The following is a 12,941-nucleotide window of genomic DNA, read 5'->3' on the forward strand; positions in this document are numbered from 1 at the left end:
GCACATCTTTGGACTGTCGGAGGAAACCAGAGCACCCGGAGCAAACCCACACAGACACAGGGAGAATGTGCAAACTCCACACAGTCAGTCGCCTGAGGCGGGAATTGAATCCGGATCTTTGGCGCTGTGAGGCAGCACTGCTAACCACTGTGCCACCATGCCGCCCACTTCCATTTTTGACAGCAACACACATTTAGTTGACTTGCCATACCAAAGTCTGAATCCTTTTTGGAGACAGGAAGATTAAAGAGAGAGTGAGATAAAAGTAGAGAGAAAGGGAGAAATGCAATTGAAAGGAACCTCGATTATCCAAAATACATGGGCGGGGAGTATTTTGTTCTGTTAATCGAATGCCAGATAACATAGTAAGTCAAGCACCAGGACCTTGCGATCTTGTTCGGATAATCTGACATTCGGTTAATCAAAAGCTTACACACTACACACACAGCTTGACTGGTCTGTAGCCACTTGGTTTCTCCCTTTTGAAATAAAGGAATTACATTGGAAACCCTCTAAATCCTTGCTCACAACTTCCATATCTAAGAATGCTAGAAAGAAAATTAAAGAATTTGACAATGACTGTCATGAAATCATCCTGAGACTAAACTTTCACCAACCTACATAGCTACATTGGACTATATTCTTGTATTGTTTTAATAGTAACAAATTACGGTGTATTTAAGCAGGCTACCAGCAATGTACAAAAGAATGAATTTTTTTTTCCACTCATTTCTCCAAATATGACTGATTCCTTCTCATTAGGCTCCAAGACCCTTCTATAAGTAGGGGGAGCAAAGGCCAAGTATACAAAGACCATCAAAAACATTTATTTTGATACCAATAACTTCCTGTCTCATTGCAGTGGCTTTCCCATGCAGATAGGGTTTCGTTTCCATTTAGTCAACCTCACAGAGCCATGAACTAAAATGCAAACTTTAGTGAATATAATACGCAATTATATGCTGCTCCAACATGTTCTGCCACATGAACACCACCTCAAATACTTTAAAGGTCACATCTAAGCAGAGATGTTATCAATGATAATCCAGTGGAATGGTGGCACACATTAATCAATACTTACAACTGGGAAACATGGCAAAACAGAAATCAATCTGGCACTACTGATAAAGTGTGACTTCAAAAATTATCATCTATGTATTCAATCAGTAATTAAATACAAGATAAGGTGGGGTCAGTAAGACAGATGTCAGAAAGGCCCCAGCTTTTGTTCTTGGTCTATGTTAAATTGGTTATACTGGTTTGGGTTGATAGAAGGCATGACAATGGACCTCAACTTTCTAATGCCAAAAACATGGTACCCTGATGGAAATGTGGATGAATACTGGCACAGGGTCAGATCATAGCTTGTACCACACTTGGGTCTCTTATGTCACATATAGAACATAACAATGGATAGAGATACAAGGTGAATAACACGGCCAGTTATGGAACTGTTTCAAGGACAGGATTGAAGGAAATAGAAACAAAAATCATTGATGAGAACATTAACACTTGGATTTGGTAGACGGCGTGTCTAGGAGTTTAAACTTACTAACTTTTTTGTGTCAATCATACACACTGTAGGTGGAATGTTATTGGACCTGAGGGATGAGATATGAATCAGAACAAGCAGCAGTGTGGTGGAGTGCCTGATACCCTATTGCCACCAAGGGAGTCCGTCAGTGATGAGAACATGACTCCCCCTTCCAGAGGCCAACTCTGTCCACTTTTGACCAATTCGAGGCCCCATTCCCCCATTCCTTAGCCGTTTGGCAGTTTTTTTTTTGGTGGGGGAGGGGTTTCTCCTGATTCAGGCACTGCAGGCTACAAAAGGATTCTGTGGCAACTCACTCTGTCCTTCCAAGCCCCACCTCCCCCTTACCAGTGCTCATTTGACTGATGCCAGAAATGCTCAAAGCTTCATATATTGTTCCTGTGTACAGTATTTATCACTGTATTGTTCAGTTACTTGCAGTCCCACCAATGGCAATCATTCCCAGCAGTCCAGCTGGGACTGAAGAGCTGCTGGCCTTTTGATTAACTTGCAACTCTTAGAAGCAGGATCTTGCTCTTTAAAGGGACAGGATAATAACAGAATTGCCTCCAAGATGGACCTGAAGATCAACTGAGGCTTACCAATATGGTTGAGAGGGGGTTGGCCCAGCATTCCAGTCCAACGTTAGGGCCACCTCCACCTGAAAAAATCCAGGTGGTGATAAGTCAATCATTAGGGCAAGAATTGTTCATAAGGAAACGGATATAAAAAACATGCAACTTAATACCAGCAAATAAATCTGCGTAATTTTCTGTCTTGATGAAATGCTCTAATTCTAATGTAATCTAATTCCTGATAATATTGAAACCTGTAAGCAAATTATTATGCTCTCATTGGTAAAATTAAATTTTCAACACTTAGGTGTATTTGAAGAAAAATTACAACTACTTCCAAAGCTTTTCTGATTTGGTTCATTGAAACAGAAATTAATGCATGCAAAATCACAAAAGAAGAACAATTTCTTTTACAGGGTGATATATTACCTCTTTCGCTTATGTTTGTTTGTTGGAATTCTGTCAATAATGAAAAACACAATAGTTACTTTCATGGAATATTGTTCTCAATTAGTGTTAATGATCCAAAACGAAAAACTGAGAGATAAGTTTAGTATTGTACTTCATGACTGAATTGTTTTATCATCAGGTTGTGAAGCTGAATGATAATTAAATGTTATACTAGGAAACCCTCATAACAATGGAAATCATCTTGGCCTCTCTCTTTTGGAATAGTTCTTTTCACAATGAAAAGATCAAGTTATTTATTTTCTTTTGGTTAGCCAAATTTTTTCCTCAGCTCTGAGTTTCCCTCTTTTGTTGGCTACTGATGTCATATGAAGATCCCAAAATGCTGTTTCTTTCACCCAGAAACCCCAGAGAAGATAGGCTGGGGTGAAGCAAAGGTGAAAAGTGTTTGCTTAAGGCTTTGTTCAACAAGTTTGGCTTGGACATGGATTTTAGAGATGGATAAAACTTGGAAATGCTTGAAGTTTCGATTGCATACAAACCTGCAACTTTGAAGGAGGTTGGAAGAGAGCAAGGCCTTAAGTGGGAAGGCTGGACTTGGGATGGGTCTTTAGAGAAGTTGAGGGAGACAGATGTAGGACACTGCATGTACCGATGGGCTGGAGAGCTATGCTGAATGCTGGGACTGTTGACTGCTGCTGCTCGCAATACAGCCTGATGCTGTCGACGCTTCTCCTGTGCTTTAGTTTCTATATAAACAAAACACAAAGGCTTCAAAATTAACGAACTAAGAAATTTCATACACAAGTTCAACCTGAAACAATTGTGTAATGTTTACTTCATTTATCGGAGTAGACAGTGCTTGCCACAAATAAGCCTTCTGTTTCTCTCCAGAAATGTATTAATTTAGATAATTATTTTGCCTGGCTTTCAAGTTGAAAGGTTTCACAAATTATCATAAAAACACTTGAATTACTCAACTGTCATAACCTCTAACTTAGTCTGTTTGTTGCATACTTCTGACAACCTTTTGTTAAGACACTAATTGTTACACATATAAACTATTCTTGAGGATGACAAGCTGATTGAAGGATATTGTGGATGATGGAATCAGAGAATGTTGAAGAAACTCAGCAGGTCTAGCAGCATCTGTGGAGAGAGAAACAGTTAATGTTTGATACTAGTATGACTTCTTCAGAACTGCAGTATGACTCTTTTTAAGAAGGTACCAAAATAAAGCTTGTACTTAAACATGCATCTGAAGGATTCCAGAGTATGATACTCAAAATCAGATCAGGAGGTAACAAATAAACACAATGCAAACAGCCATAAATGTCCTTCAAAGAAACCAATTTATAGTCTTTCATTTTTTTTTAATGTTGGTATTAGATGTTTAGCTTCAGAATAAAACTGAGTGTCAATGATCTCTTCTTCACTCCACAAAAAGATATTTTTCTCTAGTTTTCTCAGACAGGATGATTACAATACTAAAAATCCTGAGCTGTCAATTAAGTCTCTGCCACTTAAATATATTAGCTTGACATACATGTTTAAACTACTCACAATCAATAGCACTGATGCTTTGAAACCAGTTGCAATGCAAGTACTTCCAGAAGTGCTGAGTTTCCCCAGCAATTTCTGTTTTTGCTGCAGTGCAGACAATTTTATTTCATAAACAGAATTGGCATTACTGAATTAGTAGCTTGTTAATCATAACAGAAAAACAAAAAATTGTTCTACCAGTGATTCTGAAGAAGGATAAACTGAGCTAGCTCAGTTTTAGTTTATTTTCTCCACGTCGCATTACATGAAATGGACATATATCGTTGCACTTTCGAATCCATGGTAATTGTGCAAAAACAATTTTCTTTAAACAGACAATACACAGACTAGCAAGAAGCTTTACTTATCTGTACTTGGTTAAGAAACAGAATAATTTCCGTAAACTTTCACTCACAATCTACATTCAACCACACAACACCAGGTTATATTCCAACAGGTTTAATTGGAAGCACTAGCTTTCACAGCGCCGTTCCTTCATTCACCTGATAAAGGAGCGGCGCTCCGGAAGCTAGTGCTTCCAAATAAACCTGTTGGACTATAACCTGGTGTTGTGTGATTTTTAACTTTGTACACCCCAGTCCAACACCGGTATCTCCAAATCATGCATTCAACCAAGTACTGTACCTTTAATGACGAGATCTTTCCTTCCTGCTTTCCAAAAATAACTATGATCAGGCTCAGTCTCTTCCCAAGAACGGGCAAATTTCTGCTTTATCTCAGACACATTGACAAATCATGGAAGTAACAACTTGAAAGCAGGAAATGAGAACGAAATCATTTTGATATTTATTCAAAGTGACACAAGTCAAACTGTTTGATTTGAGCAGCCATTAACTGGGTAGCAAGCACCACCTGGAATCGCTTCAAAACTGAAATTCCCACTTGACATTGTTAGAGACTGTACTGCTACAGTAACAACCAATTTATAACAATCATGTTTATAACATGGCTTACTTGCTTGCTAGAAATAACAAATATATATTCATAGGTACATGTGTTCTTTACTCAGGAGCTTATCAGTATCTTTCTAGTATTCACTGAAGGGATGTGGGCATTTATTATAGTCCTGACCTTTACTAGTCATGGAGATAGAGAGCAGACGACGATATGGGAAAGTTTTAATTGGGGTAGGGGGAACTACAATGCTATTAGGCAGGTACTATGGAGCATAAATTGGGAACAGATATTCTCAGGGAAATGCACAACACAAATGTGGACATTGTTTAGGGAGCACTTGCTCCCTAAGTTTTGAAGAGCAAGGGGTGCTTTAATTGTATATGATCATGTTTGTTTCCTGGTGTGTAAATAACCCTAGTTATTTAGGGGCTCTAAATTCTGAAGAATAGTCATATTGGACTCAATGATAACTCTGATTCCAGCTCTTTATGCTGCTAGACCTGCTGAGTTACTCTGGCACTTTAGATTTATGTTAGAAATTTAGGGAAAATTTTGTAACAACTTAGTCTACACAAATATATTGTTGGCTAATAAAGGAGCAGTGAATTTGTTCTGACACTGAATTGCCCTTTTATAACTTTTTCGTCATGTGTTGCCAGTCATGTCTGGAAAAAGATCGACACTAGACCAAGTCCTTAACTGTCACTTGGTAGTACAGACTTGAATATTGTTTAAAGGTCGGATGTTGCTGAAGCTCATCATTGCTGTAATTAACACATTTAGACCTGACTTCCAGGTCAGGTGGAATTTGAACTAAGACCTTCTGGCCCAGATATAGGGGCATTGCCACTGTGCCATGACACCCTTTCTTGAAGCTTATAGACTTACCATAAGCAGGAAAAGACGTGAGATCGTGAGATGAATACGTTTCAAACAATTACAACAACTTCTACTCCGCTTGACTCTGGCTGAGACATTGCCATGGAGATAGCAACATGTTAGCTCACCACCACCTTCTAAACAATGATAAGTGACGGGCAATAGAACATAGAACAGTACAGCACAGTACAAGCCCTTCAGCCCTCGATTTTGTACCGACCTTTTATCCTACTCTTAAGATCAAATTAACCTGCAGGCCCTTCAATTTACTATCATCCATGTGCCTATCCAAGAGTGCTTTAGTATCCCTACTGTGTCTGACTCTATTACCACTGCTAGAAGTGCAACCCATGCACCCACCACTCTGTAAAGAACCTACCTCTGACATCTCCTCTAAACCTTCTACAATCACCTTAAAATTATGCCCCCGCGTGACAGAAAATTCCACCCTGGGAAAAAGTCTCTGGCTATCTACTCTATGCCTCTCACACCTCTATCAAGGAGGAGAAAGTGAGGACTGCAGATGCTGGTGATCAGAGTCGAAAGAGTGTTGCTGTGAAAGCACAGCAGGTCAGTCAGCATCCGAGGAGCAGGAGAACCGATGTTTCGGGCAAAAGCCTTTCATGAGGAATGTCTGATGAAGGGCTTTTGCCTGAAATGTCGATTCTCCTGCTCCTCGGATGCTGCCTGACCTACTGTGCTTTCCCAGCAACACATTCTCAACTCACACCTCTACCAAGTCACCTCTCATCCTTCTTCGCTCCAATGAGAAAAGCCCTAGCTCCCTGAACCTTCCTTCATAAGACAATCCCTCCAGTCCAGGCAGCATCCTGATAAATCTCCTCTGCACCCTCTCTAAAGGAAAGATGTGGAAGCTATAAAGAGGCGACCAGAACTGAACACAAACATTCTAAGTGTGGTCTAATCAGGGCTTTACAGAGCTGCAGCATAACTTTGTGGCTCTTGAACTCAATCCCACGACTAATGAAAGCCAACACATCATACACCTTCTTAACAACCCATCAACTTGGTGGCAACTTTGAGGGATCTATAGATGTAGACTCCAACATCCCTCTGTTCCACGACACTGCCAAGAATCCTCTGCATTCAAATTTGAGCTTCCAAAATGAATCACTTCACACTTTTCCAGGTTGAACTCCATCTGCTACCTTTCAGCCCAGTTCTACATCCTGTCAATGTCCCGTTACAACCTACAACAGCCCTCTACACTGTCCACAACTCTGCCAACATTCATGTCATTGGCAAACTTAATAACCCACCCTTCCACTTTCTCATCCAAATCATTTATAAAAATCACAAAGAGCAGAAGTCCCAGAACTGAACCCTATGGAACACCACTGGTCACCAAGCTACAGGCTGAATACTCTTCATCTACCACCACCCTAAGTATTCTATGAGCCAGCCAATTTTGTATCCAGATAGCCAAATCTCCGTCTCCCATGCCTCCTTACTTGCTGAATGAGCCTACCATGGGGAACCTTATCAAATGCCTTACTAAAATACATGTATGCCACAACCACTGCTCTACCTTCAACAATATATTTTGTCACATCCTCAAAAGAATTCAACAAGGCTTGTGAGGCAAGACTTAGCCCTCTCAAAGCCATGCTGACTATCCCTAATCAAACTTATGCTTTTCCAAATAATTATAAATCCTAAATCTTAGAACCCTTTCCAATAATTTGCCCATCACTGACGTCAGAGTCATAGAGATGTACAGCATGGAAACAGACCCTTCGGTCCAACCAGTCCATGCCGACCAGACATCCCAACCTAATCTAGTCCCACCTGCCATCACCCAGCCCATATCCCTCCAAACCCTTCTTATTCATATACCCATCCAAATGCCTCTTAAATGTTGCAATTGTACCAGCCTCCACCACATCCTCTGGCAGCTCATTCCATACACGTACCACCCTCTGAGTGAGAAAGTTGCCCTTTAGGTCTCTTCTATATCTTTCCCCTCTCACCCTAAACCTATGCCCTCTAGTTCTGGACTCCCTGACCCCAGGGAAAGGACGTTGCCTATTTATCCTATCCATGCCCCTCATAATTTTGTAAACCTCTAAGGTCACCCCTCAGCCTCCGACTTTCCAGGGAAAACAGCTCCAGCCTGTTCAGCCTCTACTAATAGCTCAAATCCTCCAACCCTAGCAACATCCTTGTAAATCTTTTCTGAATCCTTTCAAGTTTCACAACATCTTTCCGATAGGAAGGAGACCAGAATTGCACACAATATTCCAACAGTGGCCTAACCAATGTCCTGTACAGCTGCAAAATAACATCCCAACTCCTGTACGTGATACTCTGACCAATAAAGGAAAACAAACCAAACGCCGCCTTCACTATCCTATCTACCTGTGACTCCACTTTCAAGGAGCTATGAACTTGCACTCAGGTCTCTTTGTTCAGCAACACTCCCTAGGACCTTACCATTAAGTGTATAAGTTCTGCTAAGATCCGCTTTCCCAAAATATAGCACCTCGCATTTATCTGATTTAAACTCCATCTGCCACTTCTCAGCCCATTGGCCCAGCTGATCAAGATCCCATTGTAATCGGAGGTAACCCTCTTCGCTGTCCACTACACCTCCAATTTTGGTGTCATCTGCAAACCTACTAACTGTACCTCTTATGCTCACATCCAAATCATTTATGTAAATGACAAAAAGTAGAGGACCCAGCACTGATCCTTGTGGTACTCCACTGGTCACAGGCCTCCAATCTGAAAAACAATCCTCCACCACCATCCTCTGTCTTCTACCTTTGAGCCAGTTCTGTATCCAAATGGCTAGTTCTCCCTGTATTCCATGAGATCTAACCTTGCTAATCAGTCTCCCATGGGGAACCTTGTCGAACGCCTTACTGAAGTCCATAGAGATCACATCTACTGCTCTTCCCTCAATCTTCTTTGTTACTTCTTCAAAATCCTCAATCAAGTGCGTGAGACTTGATTTCCCACGCACAAAGCTATGCTGACAATCCCTAATCAGTCCTTGCCTTTCCAAATACATGTACACCTTGTCCCTCAGGATTCCCTCCAACAACTTGCCCATCACTCCGGTCAGGCTCACCGGTCTATAGTTCCCTGGCTTGTCTGTACCGATCTTCTTAAACAGTGGCACCACGTTTGCCAAGCTCCAGTCTTCCGGCACCTCACCTGTGACTATCGATGGTACAAATATCTCAGCAAAAGACCCAGCAATCACTTATCTAGCTTCCCACAGAGTTCCCGGGTACACCTGATCAGGTCCTAGGGGTTTATCTACCTTTAACCGTTTCAAGATATCCAGCACTTCCTCCTCTATAATCTGGACATTTTGCAAGATGTCACCAACTATTTCCCTACAGCCTATATTTTCCATATCTTTTTCCACAGTAAATACCGATGCAAAATATTCATTTAGTACCTCCACCATTTTCTGAGGCTCCACACAAAGGCCGCCTTGCTGATCTTTGAGGGGCCCTAATCTCTCCCTTGTTACTCTTTTGTCCTTAATATATTTGTAAAAACTCTTTGGATTATCCTTAATTCTATCATTCCCAGGGTTGTCCCTATTCCCTTTCTTGAACAAGGGAATAATATTTGCCACCCTCCAATCATCTGATACTACTCTAGTGGACAGTGAGGATACAGAGATCATTGCCAAAGGCGCAGTAATCGCTTTCCTTACTTCCCGTAGTAACCTTGGGTACATCCCGAATGGCCCAAGGGACTTATCTAGCTTCACGTTTTTCAGAAGTTCCCGCAGATCGCCCTTCTTAACATCAACCTATTGGAACATATCAGCCTGCTTCACGCTGTCCTCACAAATGACAAATTCCCTTTCTCTCGTGAATACGGAAGCAAAGTATTCATCAAGGACCTCCCCTACTTCCTCTGACTACAGGCACAAATCTCCTTCCCAATCCATGATCAGCCTTACCCTCACTCTGGCTATCCTGTTGTTCCTTACGTCAGTGTAGAACGCCTTGGAGTTTTCCTTAATCCCACCCATCAAGACTTTTTTATGCCCCCTTCTAGCTTGCTCAGTCCACTCTTTAGTTCCTTCCTGGGTCCCTCGTAACTCTCTTGAGCCCTGTCTGATTCTTACTACTTCAACCTTCAGCTTTTTCCTTCCTCTTGACTGCATGTTCCAAATCTTTTGGCATCATGGTTGCTTCAACCTACCATCCCTTCCTTGCCTCAATAGGACAAACCTATACAGCTGAACCAATCTTCCCTCCTCAGACAATCTGTTCACTCAAGTATCGATCTAGAAAATCTCTAGTGAACTACCTCCAATACATTTACGCTTTTGTTTAAGCAAGACAAACAAAATCTGATTCATAATCTTATTTTGGTATTCAATTCTACTCATAATAAAGGATAAAATTCGATTAGCTTTAACAACTTGCTAACGTTTTGTGATCCATGCACCAGATCCTTCTGCACCTTGGAATTCTTCAGTCATTCCCAATTTAAACAATCAGAGTATCTTGTGAACTCAGTGCAGAAAGAAAGCTGACATAATTCTCAAGTAACGGGAAAGAGCTACCTGCCGAAAGACGGTGCTTTAAGATTTAAAATAAAATGCCCTCTGAGAGGATATAAGGAATTTATTTTAGTTTCAAGTTGATCGCCTCTAGATGCAGTCTCCCTCTCTATCTTTGTCCAAGGTCTCTTCCTTGTAGTCACCCTCTCCCCCTTTTTCCTACCAGCCTCACTCTCTTTCCCAGTGTAGCTTTCTCTCCAACTTCCCAATGCCTTTACAGGCCTCCCACCCTTTTCCCACTTATGGCCAATGTTCCTCCTCCCATTAGGTTTCCAATCACTGCCTCACCTTGCTAAACGATTCAACAGCAGCATACGTACTGATGACAAAACCGCATATGTAATGCAGTGATGACACTGAAATATGTACAGATACTCTGTGTTTGTTCCTGCCACAGCCAGCTGACATCACAGATTGTTGTGGATATCTACTGTTAAATAATACTCCACTATTTTATTATTCCTGCCAAAGAGACAAGTAGGAGGCTGGAAGAACACAGCAAGCCAGGCAGCATCAGGAGGTGGAGAAGTCAATGTTTCCAGTGTAATCCTTCTTCAGGACTGGGGTTGGGTGTATGGGGAGCTACAAGTAAAGGGGGTGTCGGGAGCAGGGTGGTGAAGTGGGTTAGCATAGATGAAAACTGGTAGACGGTACCGCCTGGTTGGTCAATGGAAAGAATGAATCCATTAGGTGGCTGGGAGGAGTGGAAGGGAGGGGTGGGACTGGGAAGGGAGTTGGGGGAAGGGAAGGTAGGTTATCTGAAATTGGAGAACTCCGGGCTGTAGGTTATTAAATGCGATCAAGTTCACATTATGCTTCATTTACCAAATTTTGTCCTAGTCATCACCTCTATTGGTCTGCATTTTTGCTCTGTCATCTTCATAATACAATTTTCCTATCTTTCGATCATGTGCAAATTCACCACCATGCCTCTGCTTCCCTCATCTGAGTCACTGGTGTAAACTGTAAGATTGCGGGTAAAGCACAGGGCCGGTGCAAAAATAAAACATATAGCACTTTCGGTCCTGGAGGAACGCTGTCTCATTTTTACTGGAGCAGTTGTATATGGTAGAAATGACAAATAAAAGCTTCTCTCTCTCTCTCTGTGTGGAAACCCACACCTCACATCCTGCCAATCTGAAAATGACCTATTTATGTACACACTGGTTTTTACCAGTTAGCCAATCTTCTGTCCATGCCAGTACATTATCCTATACACCATGAGCTTTTATTTTGTGCAATAATCTTTTATGTGGAAACGTGCCAAATGCCTTTTGGAATGCCAGGCAATGATGTTCATAATGGGCTCCCCTTTAACTACAGAACACGTCCACCCTTCAAAGAATTTCAATAAATTGGCTAAACATTATTTCCTTTTCACAAAACTATGCTAGTTCTTAATGGTTACCTTGTTTTTTTTTCCAAATGCCCAGTTATGACCACCTGAATGATTAATTCTAAAATCTCCCCTATAACAGATATCAAGCTCACTGACCTATGGTTTCCTCTCCCCCTCTCTTCTTGTATACAGGAAGTGCATTTGCTACTTTCCAATGTGATAAAACCTTTCCAGAACATATCCACTATTTCATTAACCATCTCTTTTAAGATCTTTAAGATGAAGTTCATCAGGACCTGGAAATTTCTAAATGTGCAGCTCCACCAGGTTGCTTAGAAATGCTTCCTTAGTGATTATTAGTCGACTATTAACTGCCTATGGTCATCCTCAAGAGGTCCAACACTACTGCACTGACTCTTTAAGATATCTATACAAACGCATGTTTTTACATTTCTAGCTACCTTCGTCCCTTCCTGACATTTATTTCTTCTGAATAACCTTTTCGTGATTGTCTATAATTCTTTGCATTACTAGGTGGGCAGAGTGACTGGTATGCTCAGAAGAGCCCCAAGTGCAAACTATGTAGTCAGCAACAAGATGGCAATGATATCCTTCCTATAATTGGACAACCAGAACTGGATATTCCAGAAGAGGCCTTACCAATGTCCTATACAACCTTAATGTGACTTCCCAACTCCATTACTCAAAGGACTGAGCAATGAAGGCAAGCACACTAAATGCCTTTTTAACATGCAGTCTATATGTAATGCAAACTTCAAACATTATGTACCTGCCATTAATTGTATAATTCTTATCCCTATTCATTGTACCAAAATACAATACTTCACATTTGAAAGGAGGTGAGGGTGGAATAGCAAGCCTTGAGAAGCCAGAAGACTGACATGGCTGTGGTAACATCAGCACTGCCAATCTATGCATGCACAAGCAGCCAGTGGTCATCTTTGCCAGTCATACTGACAACGTGCGTGCTGTTAAATGATCATGTTTTCCCAACTACTGATTAAAAGCTATAGTAACACATTCAAAATAACTTGTCTCAGCTATATTGAAAATAATGTTCACAACCATAAACCTGTTCCTCACAGCAAAGGTATTCTCTTAGAATTGTGGTGTAACTTAACCACTTCAACTGTTTTATTCAGAATATGGTAACATTTCTGTTAAAATCAT

General features: G+C 41.1%; 1 protein-coding gene across 10 annotated transcripts in view; it reads right to left on the reverse strand.

Annotated features, from left to right (window-relative positions):
- agbl5 (AGBL carboxypeptidase 5) overlaps window positions 1-12,941 on the reverse strand; it is a 126,092-nt gene that overhangs the window by 49,747 nt on the left and 63,404 nt on the right. For 7 of the 10 annotated variants that reach the window (XR_011955316.1, XM_072562863.1, XM_072562890.1 and 4 more), the window contains 2 exons: window positions 3,060-3,266; window positions 2,539-2,568 (listed from right to left, as the gene is read on the reverse strand). The exons of 1 other annotated variant lie outside the window; for it this stretch is intronic. Coding sequence is in view for 7 of the 9 variants with exons in the window: in XM_072562863.1 (XP_072418964.1) it covers window positions 2,539-2,568; window positions 3,060-3,266 (237 nt within the window). In the remaining 2 variants the exon portion in view is untranslated. Of the gene's footprint in view, window positions 1-2,538; window positions 3,267-12,941 lie in introns of all 10 variants that reach the window. 2 more of the 10 variants (XR_011955317.1, XM_072562869.1) reach the window with 2 other exon arrangements.

The sequence above is a fragment of the Chiloscyllium punctatum genome, chromosome 3 (assembly GCF_047496795.1).
Source record: "Chiloscyllium punctatum isolate Juve2018m chromosome 3, sChiPun1.3, whole genome shotgun sequence".
Classification (NCBI taxonomy): Eukaryota; Metazoa; Chordata; class Chondrichthyes; order Orectolobiformes; family Hemiscylliidae; genus Chiloscyllium; species Chiloscyllium punctatum.